This window comes from Lutra lutra, chromosome 8, assembly GCF_902655055.1.
Source record: "Lutra lutra chromosome 8, mLutLut1.2, whole genome shotgun sequence".
Taxonomy (NCBI): Eukaryota; Metazoa; Chordata; class Mammalia; order Carnivora; family Mustelidae; genus Lutra; species Lutra lutra.
The window spans coordinates 132,983,353-133,002,251 of NC_062285.1; the positions used below are offsets into that span (position 1 = coordinate 132,983,353).

Here is an 18,899-nt window from a genome sequence, read left to right on the forward strand (position 1 = left end):
TTAGCCTCTTTACTTTTGGCATCCTCAATTTCTTCCCCTCAACTGGCTCTTTCCCACTGACATAAAACATGCCTTAATACCACCTATCTTTTAGGGGCGCCTGGGTGGCTCAGTCGGTTAAGCGTCTGCCTTCAGCTCAGGTCATGATCTCAAGGTGTTGGGATCGAGCCCCATGTTGGGCTCTGCTCAGTGGGGAATCTGCTCCTCATTCTCCCTCTCTACTATCCCCCTCTCTCTCTCTCAAATAAATAAAGAACATCTTTAAAAGAAAAAAAAATACCACCTAACTTTTAAAAACCTCCCCTTGAGTGTTGTATGTAAATGATGAGTCACTGAATTCTATTCCAGAAACCAATATTGCACTGTATATTAACTAAGTAAAATTTAATTTAAAAAAAAAAGAGGCCTTACCAAAAAAAACCCAAATATATGAATTCATTGCCATAAAAATTAGAGTATCAGAGATAATGCTATGGGACACCTGGGTGGCTCAGTCGGTTAAGTGTCTGCCTTCAACTCAGGTCATGATCCCAGGGTCCTGGGATCCAGACCCACATCAGACTCCTTGCTCAGCAGGGAGCCTGCTTCTCCCACCATCCTTCAACCTGCTCGTGCTCTCTTGCTCTCTCTCACTCTCTTTCTCAAATAACATCTTTAAAAAAAAAAAAAAAAAAAAGACAATGCTTAAGCCCACATTGACCCCAGTGTTGCCATTTTGATCTCATTTATCCTTACTAGAAGCAAACATTATGAGTTTTGTATATGTATTTTTCTAGTTTTTTGCATATATAGGCATTTACAGAAAAAATACATATTACTTTGATTTTTAAAAATTAAAATAATTTTTTAAATTTTAAAATCTTCCCTTGAGCCTATATATATACCCATCCGGTCCCTCCCCCAATTCTTTGCCCCATTCTACAACTAAACTTTCATTATTTCAACAGCCTCATCTACCAATTAACAACCCAGCCCATTCCAACTGCCTTTTTTTATCCCCATGATTCCAACTGAAAGAGCTCTTACCAAGTTCCCAATAACCAACATCCTACCAGGCCAATGACAAATTATTTGGTCTCAAATTATCCAAATCCAGCCCCTTCCTCTTCAGAGTCTACAACAGCACATACTCGTTTTGTCTCCCTCCTACGCTACCCAATTCTCAGTACCCTCAGACCTCTACTGCAATGCCCTGGGCTTTGGCCTCAGCCCTGTTTTCTAGTTACGGTCTTCACCCAGGCTTTAAATATGTGCAGATGAATCTCAACCTTACAACCCCATCTCACGCTTCTCCTCTGAGTTCTAGACTCCTATCAAATTGCCACTGAACTTCTCCACCAGGATGTCTAATAGAGCTCAAACTTAACGAGTCCAAACCATAAGTACTATTTTTTCTGTGGACTCTCTGTTCTCTTATAAGGAAGCAGCCTGTCCATCTTAATTCTTCAACCCAAAAGCTGAATAACCCAGATTCCTCTTTCTCACCACACAGACAAGCCATCTTTAGTCCTCTCAAACTGCCCTCCAGAGTCTAAGTCATCATCAACTCTTGCTTTGACTACAACAGCTTCCTGACCTCCCTTATCACCTTCCCTGAAGAAAGCCACTCTCCTGATTGAAGTCTCCTGTTACAGTCCCATTTTAACAAATCTCTATCATGGGGAATGATCTGACCCCCATCTACCTCTCTGTCTTGTCTTCCTACAACCTTTTGGCTCTCTACATTCCAACCACACCACCCCTCTTTCTGTCTTTTATATACCCCAAACTTATTTGTTTCTGAGAACGCTGTATTACTACTCCTTTTGCTTATAATGCTCTCCTCCCATACATCATTCAGGCCTATCTCACCCCAGCTAAAGCATTCAGAGTCATATTTGTTTACATGTTTTACAATTTTATTTTCCCAGTTAAAAAACTCTTTATGGGAAAAAATTTTGTCTTGTTCATGCTCTTTCCCCAACCCTTAGAAAATGATCGACACATAATTGTCATCAATAAGTATGTTAACCACTCGAGTCTCCTACTGTTAATACAATTATTTGTTTAACCCCTTACAGTTTTCTGAGCTTTTAAAATATGCATCAAACCAATGTCACCCACAATATAAACTCTCCAATAATAACAGAAACCTCTTACTATCTTTCTAATATACAAATCTGATCGTATCTGATCCTGCTTAAAATCCATCAATGGTTCCTTACTGAATAAACAAGCACATTTTACACTGTTCAGATCACCTGGTCTCCACAATTCTAAATTTTCATCCACCACTATTCCACTCATCCCATACATACAAGCCACATGGAATTACATACAGTTTCCAAATATACAATTATCTCACCAATCATCAAAATCAGTGACCCTTTCTACTCCTCACCCACTCTGCCTGCCTGTCTCAGCTTCTGCTAAAGACTTCTCCGAACTCCTAGATGTTGTCAGCATATTTCAATTCTCTCTTCCTGCCACTCTTTTACCTTGATTTCCTAGCGTGCTGGTTTTCCTCCTGAAGATCTAGCTCTCTAGAACCTTGCTCCCTGCATCCTTTGAGGGTTGATTCATCTTCTACCAGACATTAATTTCTCTTCTTACTCTGCATTTTCTGCCGTTTTTTAGGACATTCTCATCTTAAGCCATCATCATACCTACACGTAGTTCTATTACCAAAGCATGCAAATTTCTCACAAATTTATAGCTTAAACCTCTATTTTCCCTTATATTTCCAGACCTAGGTAGCCAACTATCTAAGCAGAATTTCCCCCTGAACTTTTCAAAGTTACCCTAAAATAATAAATTCAAATCGAACTCATGATCCCCTTCAGCTTCCCTCCTCTAAAAACCCTGGTCCTCCTTCCAAATGCTGACAACATTCCATCAGTTTTTTTTTTAAGATTTATTTATTGATTTGAGAGAGAGCAAGGACATGTGGGGAGGGGGGACAGAGGGAGAAAATCCTCAAGCAGATTCCCCACTGAGCACCCCCATGCTGTCAAGTTTACCTTGGGCATGTCTCTCATACAGTTCCCCGGGTCTCTGGCATTCTCTGCCACTTCTAGTATTACACACCAACACCTGGCCTCTCTCTGCACTCTTACTCCCCTCTAATCTGTGCAGGTATCTTTAAAACAAACAAACAAATCTAATTATCAACTCCACTTCAGCCCACTCCCAATCCTACTTAAAATCTTTTAATGGCTTTTCACTGCCAAGTATCTATTCACAGGATCTGGCCCCCAGTGTTATCTGAATTGAACTGTTTCTGTGTTTTGTGAAACGCAGTTCACTACTCAGTCTAGTTTTCTCACTGCGTAGACCAATTAGAATGGCAAAGTTGTGACCAAAAGTGAGCATTAAGAGATTAGCCTGCGGGTGCCTGGGTGGCTCAATCGGTTCAGTGTATGACTGGGTTTTGGCTCAGGTTGTGAAACTGAGCCCTGTCTCAGGCTGGGGGGTGGGGGTAGAGGTCTGCTTGAGATTTATCTCTCTACCTTACTCTCTGCCCCTCCCCCACCCCAGAAGAAAACTAAAGCTAGAAGGGTCATACACTGGTAAATGGCTTTATCGGGACCAAAAACTCTATTTTCAGACTCACAGTCTGTGGCTTCCACGTTTTAGGATAAAGCATCAGTTACTGAGACTTTATTATAAGATAGCGAGCGGATCACTTTTCTGAGATGACTCCATTAATGTTTCCCAGAACTACCACACTCTTTTTACAACCTGGAAAACCAAGGTCTATACAGCTACGTAACTTATCTCAAGTAATTGATGGATATGGAAACAGAATTCAGGGTACCTTATTTTCATTTCTCTAGTTTAGCCCATAGCGTGCTAAATGGCAGCGGTGACAAACACTACCGAACAAATAAAAGAAGATGTTACACGTGTGCAGTAAGCTCTGAGGCCAGAGAGACTAGGGTTCAAATCCCACCTCTGCCAACTCTCAACTATGTGACTACCAGGTTACTAAAGGTGCTGCTTTCCCATTTGTAAAATGAAGGCTAATGGCCAACTCCCAGGTGTGCTAAGAACTAAATGAGGTGGTTTGCCTAACATATATGCTATCACTCAAGAAACAAACAGTTAAAGTAAATGACCAAAAACATCAGCTTCTCCCAAAAGAGGAGAGTGTGAAAAGAAAAACTGCCATAGAGTTAAAAACGGATGGGACTGAGCTTCCGGCTCTGCCATTTCCCGTCACGTGCTCTCTCTCGGTGTCTGTCCTCACTTGTGCAATAGAAACAATGATATTTAGCCCTTAGCACTGCTGTGAGGATGAAATAAGATAACATCTAAAAGCATCTTCTTAAGTGAAGAGCATCATACAAAAATCATTATTATCTGTGTACACACGCTCACAGCTGCTGTGTTCTAAATGTTTCAAGGGCATGAGAAGTCTTTAATCATCTTTGTCTTTGTACCAGCTGGTAGCACAGTCCTCTGCCCATCACAGGCATCCGTTAAATGTTGGCTGAGAGGAATTATTAAGAAGAAAGGACTGAACTATGACAAAACAACAGTTTCAAATGAAATCCACAAGTTCAGCCATCGAGAATATGGGTAAGAGAGCCTGGAACCAGCCTAGCTAAGATCAGCTCAGATAGAACACATCGTAATTTCTGGGAATTTAAATAAATGGTCTGTAATTTTGTTTACTGGATATAAATTGTATAATTGGGGCGCCTGGGTGGCTCAGTGGGTTAAAGCCTCTGCTTTCGGCTCAGGTCATGATCCCAGTGTCCTGGGATCGAGCCCCCACATCGGGCTCTCTGCTCAGCAGGGAGCCTGCTTCCTCCTCTCTCTCTCTCTCTGCCTGCCTTTCTGCCTACTTATGATCTCTGTCTGTCAAATAAATGAATAAAATCTATAAAAAATAAGTAAATAAATAAATAAATAAATTGTATAATCATCAAACAAGTAAGTTCCATCACTACAGGAATTATGTGTCTCCTGCCCTCCTTCCCTTCCTCCCCTTCCCCTTTGTGCCACCCTCCTCCCTGTGTTAAGCCATGAAGAGGAGAGAGAGAATATAAAGGACATAAGGAATGCTTACCAGTATTGTACACTCCCCCACACACACCAGTAAAAAAAAATTTTTTTTTGGAAAAAAAAAAAAAAACAACAATGGGGATGTTTTCCATCAGGAGGCGACTGAAAGGAGGGTTCTCCAGTCACACGTACTTAAAATACTGGTTAAGGGGAGATATTTCACCTGAAACTAGTGTGTGTTTATCAGAGTTCTCCCTGTACAAAGTCAAATACTTCCTTAATTTGCTAGAGGTAATGCTGGTGGGTGGAGGGGAGAGCAGTCTGTCCATGCAAATTTCAAAGCAAAAAAGCTGACCTGCACTAATTATTTACTGAGCATCTACTATGTGCCATTCAACACATCTTAGATAATCTCAGATTCTCACGATAACCCCCGTGAAAGATTATTATTTTCCCTCTGTGATAGATGAAGAAACAAAGGTTCGGAGAGGTTAAGTAATTTGTTCACGGCCATACAACTGGAAATGACAGAGGTGGGATTTAGGCCCAGTAAAGTCTCAAAACCCATGTTCTTGGTGCCATGCCCTGCTGTCTACTGATGCTAGCAAATTCTCTAAAAGGGAAGGGGACTCTACAGGAAAGTGGGGAGAAGATCTGGCAAAGAGACATGCACAGAGAGCCCAAGATGGTGCTCCACCTCAGAGTTCTAGACACGGAACCAAATGAAGGAGCCACGTCCAACTACACACACCAAAATGCCTGGAGGAGCTCTAACTTTTATTCTTCAGATTCCTCAGAATCTATTCTTCAGGTTCTGAGAATGTCAATACCACTCAGACATACTGACGACTGAACACAGTTCAGTAATTTTTCTAGAATTCTGAGCAACAGTACTGTAACTCACTGCTGGTAACAAACCAAGCAGGCAACAGGGATGACTACGCCTCCCAGTCCTCTCATGCTTAGCAGGACCCAAATACTCTGACACAACTGGGTGTCCTTCTGGCATATGTACTGCTACACAAATTCACCTCACAGACCGGAGCATTAGAAGAAGTTCTATTATCTTACGGATGTAGAAACTGAGGCTCGGAGCAGCTCAATGATTGCCCAGTGCCACATGGCTGCACCCCGGCCTAGACAAAACTCTGATCTCCCGTTCTGTGGTCAGCAAATTTCCCCCACCAAACCTCTTCAGTGCCTCCCCACTTGATGCCAGACCACCTAGATGTCCTTCTCTATACTGGGTTCTTATGCAGCTATGGCTCCTTCTGGACATTTTCACTGAATTCGACAAATGTGTGGGGCACTGGGAGAGACGATGCAGATAATCACAGAGTTGACGCACATTTGCCCTCTGGACGGTGCTACTCTAACTTTCAGATGTCACAGAACATGTAGACAATTGTAATATTTTTAAGGCACAAAGTGGTAAACTAGAATGCGTGTGGTCCAAGCGACCAGGAGAGTCCTGGGCCCCACCTGGCTGCTCCAAGTGTGAAGGGGAGTAGTTATGTCGGCATATGTGTATCACAGTCCAATATATATGGCACTTTGGTGGGGAAGTTCTGTTCTAAGGCTTTAAGTTCAGGGAACTGAGATAAATTCACAAATAACTATAAGCACAAAGAAAGCAATTGAGACCGCCACTGTCTGCTCTCACCAAACATTAACGAGTAGAAGTAAGATTAATTCAATTTGTTTCCTTTAGTAACTCCTCTTCCAACAAATCAAGACTGAAAAACATCCTCTGGTCAACAGAGAGCTGATCAGTCCCACCACCAAGACCACAAAGACCCTTGACACAGACCTTGCTCACAGGAAGCTAAAAAACTACTTAAAGCTTGTAAAGTGTGTCGGAGAGTTCTTTGACTTCTTACAAACACCAGAAAAATAAATCAATTGAGAGGAGGAAATTATATTTCAAGGTCATATTCAAATATGAAGGGAGAATCAGGAAAGAAGCATCCCCAACACACATACACACACACACACACACACACACACACACAGAGTGACCAAGCTCCATCTCCAGAAACCTCATTAAAATTTTGACTTCTGATATTTATAAATTTAGTCTGCCTGAGCCAAGTAGGTTTCTGCAATTCCAGACATCTAGGCTGAAGGGCAAAGGGCAAAGTGAAACTTTCAAAAGCTGGCAGGTAGCCAAGGGCATCACGTCGAGGAGGCTCCCTTAGCAACACACAACAGCTGTCCGCTCCAGAGAGGGCGCCGCCATCTTTGCAGGGGTTATAGATGCTCTTATTTTCACAACTAAAAGCAAGGGTTGTTTTTTTTCTTGTATTATTTTCCCTGTCATTCCCCTAAAAGTTATCACATCTCACAATTTCAAAACCTCTCCAATCCCAGTATGTTTCTCTTCGTCCCAAATTACAATGTCATAGTTAACGATAAATTAAAATAATGCAAGGTATTCATTCTTGGCAAATATAAAATGCTTTATAATGTCTAGTTATTAATTACTATTCTACCTGCTACAGACATGGTTTCTAACTATGGGCAAGTCACTCTGTGTGACTTAATTACTTCCCTCATAAAATTTTCGTAACAACAGTGACCTACTTCATAAGACTATGGTGAAGGACAATAAAAATTATTAGATAAAAACTTACAAACGCTCATTCCTAATTAAGAATCACGCCACCCATTGGCTTTCGCTAGCTAAAGAGATGGTTTGATTACCAAAGACAGTGCCCCCAACACACAACACGGGTGGGTCCTGACCCAGCAGGAAGAGCGCGGATCCTGAAGCGCCTGGCTCAGCTCGCCTGCCCCATCTGCCTTCTCCAACCCTACCAAGCCCAGGGGATGACACCGCACTGGGAGCTCACCCTCACCCGCACTGGGAGCTCACCCTCACGCCTAAGCCTAACAAGATAAACAACATTTAAAAAAACAATAACAACAAACAAACCCAACCAATGTCACAGTCATTGCCAGGTTTCAAAAACCTAACACCTGGGAGCAGAAGGGGATGTGGCAGTCTGTGCTCTGAGAGGAAGGCCATTTGTGCGAGAGCCGAACCTCGCAGCTTTCCACTCCTTATATGTGCAAGTGCAAGCCCTCAGCCACAGCACTCCGTACTCACCCAGAGGTACATCATGTCAGACCCGGCTGCTCAGGCTCAGCGGTCAGTGGATCCTGGACTGCAAAAAGGCACTTCAGTGAACTGTAGGAAAGGAGGTGCCAGACTGTGGGGGGGGCAAGTGTTCAGGGTGGGGAGAAACCCCCCCAAATCACTTGAGTTTAAAAATCTACAAGGACCGGTCTCCTCCCCCCTCCTCCCTCCTCTCCAGCTGACTGTTCTGTTGTTCTCTCTCCTCCCTCTCCCCCTCCCTCTCCCCCCTCCCGTTCTCCCTCTCCCTCTCTCTGGGAGTTCCCAGCCCCGTGCGTCTGAACTGGAGTGTACAGCACTCTCTCTATTTGCCTTCAGGGAATCTCTCTCTGTCATTCTACTTCTAGAAACACAATCATCACTCACAGAGATTATTGCAAAAGGCAGGGATAGGCGGGGCTAGTAATAAACCACCAGCACCAGTTTCTAATGCTAGACACAAACTAGTTTAAGATGGGTTCTCTAAACATGAAAGAAGCAATGAAAACACTCTGCCCTCCAAGATCAAGGGCAGTTGAGTCAAGTTTCCCCTCGGTCCAATTCTTCCAGAGCCCCCTTCAGAAGCCAAGCGTAAACAGAGCCTGCTCAGAGCCTGTATTCCCTCCCTGCAATGCTGGCCTCACACCAGTCTTCTAAATAATTCTGAATTTAAAACAGAGGAAAAAGTACATGTAAACTCGAATAGGCTTTCATCTTTTTTATCACTGTTGCCCTAGTTCAGATCAACACAGCCGGCTCCTTTCTGAAGGGAGAGAGGACAAGCAAGGGTTTAGAGTCACATGGATTCGGGGCCCCTAGCACGTTGCAGATTCTTTACTAGGCATGGGGGGACAGCACAGGGGACAAAGCACGGGTTTGGAAGCTGGGGCCACAATTATTCTCATGATGGCCTAGCGAAAGTTATTTAACTTAAGACTAGGCCCCTGTTTCCTCAACCAAAAACTGAGTATAGTACTCCTTGTGGAGCAGTTGTAATTAGACCAAATGACAGAACTGTGTAAACTATCTGTCAAGCTCCTGGTGACCACGTTCCCTAAGTGCCGTTCAAACACTTAGTGCCTCTGATACGCCAGGCATATTCGAATCCATTATGTTCAACAGTGAACAAGTATCATCAAATCATGTGTCCTAGTGGTTCTGATTCTGAAAATAGCTGACTCCTCCATACACCAGTGCCCATGCTCTTTCCTTCCTTCCTACCCATTTCCTGCTCGCTCGAATCCAAAAGCCCACCCCAGCTGCCCGTGGAACCCTCCCTCTTCTGTGAGCCAGGCGTCTGTAACACGGCTTTCACCATTTGGGCCAGTGACTACCGCATTCCTGTCCCTACCAAACTTATCCCCTTTATCCATATCTTTCAGGGCAGAGCCCATCTAATTTTGACCGTGCGGTCTTGTGTATAGTACCTAGCACACAGTAGGTACACCATACACTCTCCAAGGATTCTGTGTTTTGGGGAATACTTCATTCCATTAAAGAAAAAACAGTATGAGACAAAAAAACAAAAACGAGAGGCCTACCACCTTCCAGCTGCCTCAGGGTTCTGTTCCCCTCAGACATGTTGAGACGGCTCTCCCGTGCTTGTAAAATCTCCAAGTAAGGTCTGCAAGCCTCACCCTCAAGGCCGGCCTTGCGCTGGTACAGGTCCACTTGCTCTCCTCCACCTAATCCTTCCCCACTGTAACGCTCCTGTGTGAGGGGTCTTCTACAGTGGAACTCCTTTTTCCCTTAGGATAGAAGTCAAGTTACTTTTCCTTTCCTTCCCCACTATGTGCCTTCTGCCAGAGAGCTTATTAATAAATACCTTTTATTATCCTCCCACCTATTAAACTCCAAGCTCATTTAAACTTGGGAGAGGTGGGGCAGGTGTTTTCAGCCTCACCCAAACCTTTTCATTTTTCTTTATGCAGAACGTGTCTCTGCTTCCTCTGAAGGCAGGATTACCTCATTTCCAGTACAAAAGAGCAGTAAGAACTTCCAAGCCTAAACCTGAGACAGCCTTTTTTTTTTCCTGATGCGAAAACAAACTTGACTTTCTACAAACTGTTAACATCCATAATCAATTTTATATGAATATAAATACAGTTCTTAATAACTATTAAAATCATACTGTTAAGCCATTATAGTCTTTTCAAACTCTCTGAAGAGAGAAAATGGTCTCGTTCATTCTTAACCAAGTATCAAAAGAACAAATACAATAGAATTTCGCATATTGTCACTTTATGGTGTTATCTTCTAATCAAGTTTGGGGTGGGATAAAGATACCCGTGCTCTCCTGGAGCGAATAAAGATAAAAACACAGAAAGGGGGTCCTCCATACAAAATCGGGAAAGTTCAAATATGTCACCAAAACCCGAAAACGACCTCCAAAACACCTGTAAGTGGCCCCATTATAAATTTTGGAACCACAGGGAAAACTCGTAAATCCCCCAAACGCTTCTTTTCCTTTTCTGATCGTAATTTTAAAAAACTGGGTAAGCAGTCTGGCAAAATCAAACTCTTTTGTGCTTTCTTCACACACACCAAAAAACTCCAAAAACCCACAGGCAAGGCACGTGAAACTTCTTTTATTCATGCTCCTGCATGTCCACATTTTCCTACCTTTAAAAAAAAAGGGGTGGGGGGAGAAAAGGAAACAAAGAGGTTGGAGGAAAAAAAAAGAAATCTCTCAAACTGTCAAAGTCAAAGGAGGAAACCCATATTTTATAGCTACTCGGGATTCGGATTAAGAGACACAAAAGTACAACCATTCCACACTACGAAGGCACTGTGAGGAAGATCACGGTCTTCAATGACACAGAGGATGAGGGTGCATACCTCATTCTCTGAGAACATTTTATCAGACTGTGTGACCGTGCTCTGAGGTTTATGGGCCTGTATGTTAGTTCAGAGGACGGAGCATGTAAACCGGAGCTTCGGAGGAGGAAATGTCCCAGGGAGGGCCCATAGAGCAAGTCTGGCACGCGTGCTTCCGAGAAAGAAAAATCAGATTACCAGGGACAGCAATATGGATGCTGCCAGTGATTCTAACCATATAATGCATCCTGAATTCCTGCTTCTGAAAGGGCTAGATTTCATAATGTGGAGAGTCTGGCCCACCAGAAAGGGTTTGGAGCCACATTTTGTAGTCTCTGACACAGAGTCTAACAATTCAAGAGACTGCCTGTTTTATGCAAGTTTCTCTGTGGGTGCAGAAGGCTGGTGGGGGACGTGTGCACCTCTGGGGAGCCAAGACAATTCCGTAAACATCTACCTGAGAAATCAGGCCCTGAAGATTTCCAAAAGAAATCCAAAGGCAACCTTCTCTCCATAATGTATATTCCTTTCACCTTCGGGATGGGTAGAGACAATACAGACTCCCCACAACACTGAGCTATAGACATGGGCCACATGAGGTCCAACCGAATTTGACTTAAAAAAAAAAAGAAAGTTGAAAGAATAGGGCTCTTTTAACCTTGCCTCCTCTCAGCTTAAAATAGAAAGGATTCCCACAGGGCAATTCTCTAATAGAATTCTGCTACTCAAGATCTGACCCACGGACTAGCCTCAGCAGCACTACGGTCAGGGTCGGTCATGGTCAGGGTCAGTCAGTCGGCTGGAAGCTACTTAAATATGAAGACTCTCAGGCCCCCAGCCTTGATTTACAGAATCCAAATAAAGCCCCAGGTGGTCTGCACGCACAAAAGTCTGAAAAGCTGGTCCAGACAGCTCACCGCCCTCACAAAACAGCAGACTCAGGAAGGAGAGACAGAGTGGCCACCTTCCACCTTCAACCTCAAAGACAGAGGGGGAGCATTCCTCCTGGGCTTAACGGATTTGGTGTAAGACACCACCAGCGGCCAGCTCACCCAGGACAGACTCCGCGCTGGAACTGGGCAGGCATTTTCTCCTTACACCTTCACAGTATCACTGTGCGGCAGACCCTACTTTATCCTTTTCACATATAAAAGGAAACTGGGGCTCAAAGGAGCCCAAAGCTGAACACAAGGCTGTGGGATTCCAAGATGGTGTCCCCTGCACACACTTACTCACTGGTAAAATCTTATTGAGAGTGACAGAATCGATGGACGTTTTACCCTAGAAATAACCCTGCAGGCTACCTCTGCCCATCACCAAGGCCTCCAGCAACAAATGATGGAGGTGAGGCCGGGAGCTCGGGGGACACACGCTGTGTGTGAGCTTCCAAAGGCTGCAGCTCTGGTCAAGGACCGCTCCTGCTCCCTAGGACCTATGTCACTAAGAGCACAGTTTCAGAAACCTCTTGGAAACTGTGGTCACCTTCTATGATCTCTAACATAAGCTCGAGATGCACACACGGAGAAAAGAAAGGGTGTGTCCCAAGCTCACCTCTCAGAACAGCTACAGGCAACTTGGGGATATTAGAGCTCTTACCCTACACAGAACAACTATCCCTAAAAGAAGAAAATACATTATCTTAAGAAAGCTCTGTTTTTCCTTATTATATTTCAACCATACTCTCAAATGAGCTCCCATACGTCCAAGTTACTCACTCTGGTACCCCCTCCAGTACAATTTCTGCCCTCCTGGGAAGTCCCTATCCCGACCACTTTTTCATTATCTACCCACTCCAGTCATGTCCTCCTTTCCCTCCTCTGTGCAACTGTCATTCCAATGGTCCATAATTATAATCCCTCCTCTGCAAATACCCTCAATCATGTGTCCTCTCCATCCCTGCCACGTGGCAAAACTCCAAACTTGGTGAAACAGTTATCTGCCTTCTCTGTGCCTGTGCCCACACAGCTGAACGCTGCTGGAAAGAGATCACATAACCAAGCTGACCGACTTGACTACAAGTTCATGATCACAAAGCTCAAATGGGCCCTTGACGGTGCCAAGCAATTCCACCAAAGCTGCCCTTGTAAGCTTCCCACTCTCCAAAATGACTCCACTCTTACCTTCTCCTCAAACCTATTTCAACCTCTCCCCCCCATCCAACTTTCGGTTGTTGCTCTATCCAAATATTTCATTTTAAAAAAGAAGCATTCAGGGGCACCTGACTGTCTGAGACAGTGGAGCGCATGACTCTTGATCTCGGGGTTGTAAGTTCAAGCCCCATGTTGAGTGCAGAAGTTACTTAAAAATAAAACCTTTAGGGGAGCCTGGGTGGCTCAGTGGGTTAAGCCGCTGCCTTCGGCTCAGGTCATGATCTCAGGGTCCTGGGATCGAGTCCCGCATCGGGCTCTCTGCTCAGCAGGGAGCCTGCTTCCCTCTCTCTCTCTCTCTCTCTGCCTGCCTCTCTGTCTACTTGTGATCTCTCTCTGTCAAATAAATAAATAAAATCTTTAAAAAAATAAAAATAAAATAAAACCTTTACCCAAAATAAATAAATAAATAAATAAAAATAAAAGAGAAGCATTCAGACAGTCTTCTGCCCACCAAATCCACAACCCTACCTAGAAATGCATGCATCTCCTCTCCCTTGTGCTCTTTTACAATGATCGAAGCATCCTTGGCATCAAGGCCCATTTCACCTCTTGTGCTCGCACCCCTCCCCAGGCACCTACGTAAGGACTGCACTGCTCTGCTGATCATTCCCTCTCCCGAACCATCAATCTCTCCCCTCTCTACTCATCACTGTCAGGCCAGCAAATAAACATACGTCCATCTTCAGAAAACCTCCCACTGCTCTCATGCAGCGATGCGGGAAGTATACAGTGGCGTCACCACTTTGGAGGTCAGTTGGGCAGTATCTATGACATTCTGAAACATGCGTGGCCTGTGGCTCAGCAATCCCACCTCCAAGGAGCCTATCTTAGAAAAGCCCCACAAGGGACACCTGGGTGGCTGAGTCAGGCGTCTACCTTTGGCTTGGGTCGTGGTCCCAGGGTCCTGGGATCAGGTCCCACATTTGGATCTTTGCCCGGTGGGGGGCCTGCTTCTCCCTCCGCTTGCTTCTCCCTCTGCCAGCTGCTCCCCCTTGCTTGTGCTCGCTCTCTCTCACTCTCTGACAGATAAACAAATCTTTAAAAAAGAAAGAAAGAAAGAAAAGCCCCACAAGCGTAGAAAGAAGTTCATCGTAGCAATCTGTATGAGCGAAAGAACTTGAAAAAAACAATGTTCAATAACAGGCAAGTGACTAAATGAATGTCAGTTTTTATAAAATTCTCCTTTGACCCCTTACCTCCCTACCATTTCCCAGCTCACCACTTCACAGTGATACTTCTCAAAAAAGTTGACCACACCTGGTCTCTACTTCACCCCTCTTTTCTTCTTCAATCTACTCAAAGTTTCCAAGCTCTCTATTCCATTAAACTGACTGGCCAATGTCAGCTACTTCCCTGTCACTTAACTCAATGCGGTCCTCAACTTATCTCACCTCTTATCAGGATTCAACAAAGTTGGCAACTTCCTTGAAACACTCTCTTTCTCTAAGCTTCTGAGACACTGCAGTCCTGGGGAGGGGGGTTCCCCTATATTACTGATTACTTCTTCTCAGTGCCTTTTTCTGGCTTCTCCCTCAACAGATCTCTCAAAAAGCAGTGCTCCTTGGGGCTCAATCCTGGCTCATTGTCTTTATTCTGAGTTATCTCACTCGTTCCCACTGCTTCATATGCCACCCACATCCTAATAATTACAAACTTATACCCCCCGCCTAGACCTCTTCTCACACTCCAGTAAGACTCTTCACTATCTCATAGATGAATCGAACATACATGTGCCCCACAATGGGCTTTAATTCCCACCACCACCACCAAGAAATCTAATATATACTTGGTGTTCCCTACCCCACTAAGTGGTACCAGCAGGCAATTATGAAAGGCAGAGTTCCCTCCCAGATCCCTCACCCCTCACACGAAACCCATTAGCAAGTCCTGCGTGTCTGACTTCCCGGTCTCCACCACCACCACCTTAGCCCAAGGCCCAGCAGCTCCTTCCTGGACATCTCTGGGCTTCCTCCACTTTCGCTGTGGCTCCCCTTCAAAACATTCATCGCAGAGCAGCTGGAGGGAGTTTTTAAAACACAACTCAGATCATATCACTTCCCTGATTCTACAGTGTCACGTCACACTTAAAAATGTTTGCTTCCTGGGGGCGCCTGGGTGGCTCGGTCTGTTAAGCATCTGCCTTCAGCTCAGGTCATGATCTCCGGGTCATGGGGATGGAGCCCCAAGCTGGGCTTTGCGCTCAGTGGGGAGCTGGCCTGAGATTCTCCGCGTCCTCCTCTCCCTCTGTCCTTGCCTTCACTCATGTGCTCACGCACGCATGCGTTTTCTCTCTCTCTCAAATAAATAAAATAATTAAATTGTTAAAAAATGTTCTCTATCTAAACTCCATATAATGGCCTTTAAGACTGGTCCTATATGATCTGCTAAGAGCCTGCCTCTCCAAGTTTAGTGCGTATCATTATCTTACCTTCAATCTCTAGGCTCATGCCTACATGAGCTGACCTCATGCCAGTTCCTGATCTAGAGCAAGTCCATCCCTCTCCCCGGCACCCCTTAACTCCTTTATTCCCTCTCCTTGAAATCCTTCCTCATCCTCTGCAAGGCCGGCTCCCTCTTATCTTCAGGCCTCAACTTAAAAACACCTCCTCAAAGAAAACTCTCCAGACCTCTCTCTTTCGCTGGAGGTGCTTCCTCTCCTACTGCGTCCTCTCCTACTGCGCTTGGTTTATTTTCTTCCTAGTTGATATCAAAATCTATCACTTCTTGATTCCTTTGGGTTCCTATTTGTTTTTAGTATTATTTTGTTTTCTCCATTAAAAAGTAGTATTTTGTGTATACCACATACAACTGAGATCTTCCACTATGGAACATTTTATCCCTTGACTTTCTATTAGGAAAGGTCAAAGTTATTTGTAGGCGTTTCTGGCGCTCAGGCAACTGTCTAACCAAGTCCTATAAATAAAGTGAGAGTGCTACTAATTTTGCCCTAGTAACCAAAAGGACTCAAAGCTTTACCACAGCTAGAAACCATAAATACATGCCTGCACCAATGGCTTTAGAATAACAGTTTGAAATAATCGTAATATTAATATGAAAAAGCAGCTCCAATCTAACCATTTACTTTAAGGTAATCTGAACATCAACATTCCAAACTGCCTCTCTTCCAATACCATAAATTTATTCTGCTCAGCACAATAGAACAGCATCCCAATCCAAACTCCACTGTAACCACACTTGCTGTAAACAAGTTAATCATCTAGAGTCTAGAATCATGCATCTGACATAGCAGCCACTAGTCATTATATGAATTTAATTTAGTTAATACTGAATTTTCAGTTCCTCAGTCACACTAGCCACATTTCAAGTGCTCAAGAACCACATGAGGCCAGCAGACAGGGCAGATATAAAACATTTCCAGTGCCAAAGAAAGTTCTATTGGACAGAGCTGTTTTAGAACATGGTAATAACTAGGAAGCAAATGGCTCCCTAAGTGTCCAAAATACCAAAGTGTTCGTGTACTTTCATCAGCAATAAAGCTCTGCCAGGCCTTCTCTCTCGATCTATCTATTTTTATTTTAGAAGTGAATTCTGTCCTGGTTATCTGGCTACTTGTCCACTGAACATTTGAAAGGCAAATTAGGAAAAGGGAACTTGGAAGCAGTTAAGGACTAAGTACCAGAGGAAAGGGGACTATTATGTCAGAGGCAGCCACATCAGGAGCACGAGGGACCAAGAGAAAAAAAATCCAAAAACCAGGTAAGATATCAAAATGCAAAATGGGACTATACGGTAAGGCCCAGCCAGCAGATGCTCCTGAAGTATCATCCTTTAAGTCAGAAACAATAATTGATGTTGACAACTGTGTTAAAACCATTAAGAAAAGTGTCTACTATTATACTATGAAAAAGAAATATATAGTTACATAATACCTTTTACAAGGATTTGTTTCCAAAATAACTTAAACATCTTGGTGCTCAGAGAAGGGAAAATCCTCTCAGGGAGTTGGAATACACCACCACCAGAAATAACTCATTCCTAAAATATTCTGCATAGTCAAATTCAACTCAGTTCAAGCAACATGAACAAATGTTAAGTTCAACCAATATGAACAAATGTTTACAGAGCAGGGACAGATAGGAGAATAAGACAAGATCCTTCTGTTCAATGAATTATGTATGGTTCCTCCTTACAACAGAGCACCGTATAGCCTGGGCAGGGGGGAGAAAGTTCTTAAAATACTGTTAGGAAATACTCTACTACATATTTTTAAGAGATAAAAGAAAGGTTCAGAACAATGCATAGCACAACAGCATTGAAAAGAAAAAAAATGAGGAATTATACACAAAATGGTAAAACACCCATTGCCTCCAGGGGATAGGCACTGCGAGGGCTCAAGACCAAAATCAAGGAACAACTTTTCACTATATGACTATTTTATACTTTTTAAAGAATTTATTTATTTATTTATTTATTTATTTATTTATTTATTTGAGAGAGTGAGTGAGAGAGAGGGGAGAAGTGAACACAAGCAAGGCAAAGGGGAAGAGGAAAGCTCTATGCACATTAATAGCGTGCTTACCTGATGACTATGACAGAAATTATGAAAGAATCTTTAAATGTCTAGGCTGCAAGTCTAGGCCAAAAAGTCAACTAGTCTATTTCCCTAATGTACTGTCCCTAACCATTCCACACCAAAATGGTAGAAATACAACTTTAACTTAATTTCCGGATTCCGGTATGAAAAACAGTCAAATGTATATGTATGTATGTGTATACACACACACACACACACACTCTCTCTCTCTCTCTCTCTTCTCATTGTCTATAAAATAGGGACACCAATGCCGACATCACAGGGATACTGTCAGACTCAAATCAAACAGACGATGCTAACTAGTCTGTAATCAGAGCGTTACATCTATCATTACCATTGCCAATTACTGCTAGAACAGCTGACTAGTAGTGGGAGTCACAAAACGAAATTTACATGAAAGCAATTACATGGAAACTGGGGTTTGGGATCCAAGGAATTCCATGAACTTGTCAAGCCCACCTCACCAATTTTCTTATCTCTTCACCTTTCAGAAAATACCCTATCAGGAGAACCTCGGCTTTCTTTTCTAAAGTATTGGGGGAAGAGGGAGCTGAGTGGTTGTTAAGGGAAGAAAAAGAGGCACAGCAGTAAAAGGGTTAAAGCACTTAGGGAATGTGACACCTTGGGAGTACATAAACCTATTTCAGCATTTCACCAACGGTCAGGAGGCAGCCCCACAATTTTTAGATGGATGTTAGCAACGGTTTACTTCTACAATGTATTCATTCGAAAGAAAACACCAATACATGCACACAGCACTCAAAGTGGATGCCGGATCTGAGAAAAAAGGAGAACAAGCGAGACCGCCTGCTACGAAAAGACTTTCTGTAACCGGTGCGCTCAGGAGCGGGCAGTGCACGTAAAACAAAAAATGGCTTAATCTCTTTCATGCTTATACTTTAAAATGATTTAACATCTTCAAAATATGGTTCGAAGCCTTAAAAAAAAAAGTAACTCACTTCTTGAAGCCATTAGCTCGTCTTTGAAACCATTTCTGGGGGCGCCTGGGTGGCTCAGTGGGTTAAAGCCTCTGCCTTCAGCTCAGGTCATGGTCTCAGGGTCCTGGGATCGAGCCCCACATCGGGCTCTCTGCTCAGTGGAGAACCTGCTTCCTCCTCTCTCTCTGCCTGCCTCTCTACTTGTAATTTCTGACTATCAAATAAATAAATAAAATCTTTAAAAAAAAAAAGAAAAGAAAAGAAACCATTTCTGGGGACTACTATCATCCCGGCCCACATCATGCATGAGTCACACCTCACTGTGTGGTTCCACA

General features: G+C 43.5%; 1 protein-coding gene across 18 annotated transcripts in view; it reads right to left on the bottom strand.

Annotated features, from left to right (window-relative positions):
• RBFOX2 (RNA binding fox-1 homolog 2) overlaps positions 1–18,899 on the bottom strand; it is a 272,690-nt gene that overhangs the window by 140,588 nt on the left and 113,203 nt on the right. Inside the window, exon 1 of one of the 18 annotated variants that reach the window (XM_047742402.1) lies at positions 8,099–8,313. The exons of the other annotated variants lie outside the window; for them this stretch is intronic. Coding sequence (XP_047598358.1) covers positions 8,099–8,113 — 15 coding nt within the window. The 5' untranslated portion in view covers positions 8,114–8,313. Of the gene's footprint in view, positions 1–8,098; positions 8,314–18,899 lie in introns of those variants that run through there. 18 annotated transcript variants of the gene reach the window in all.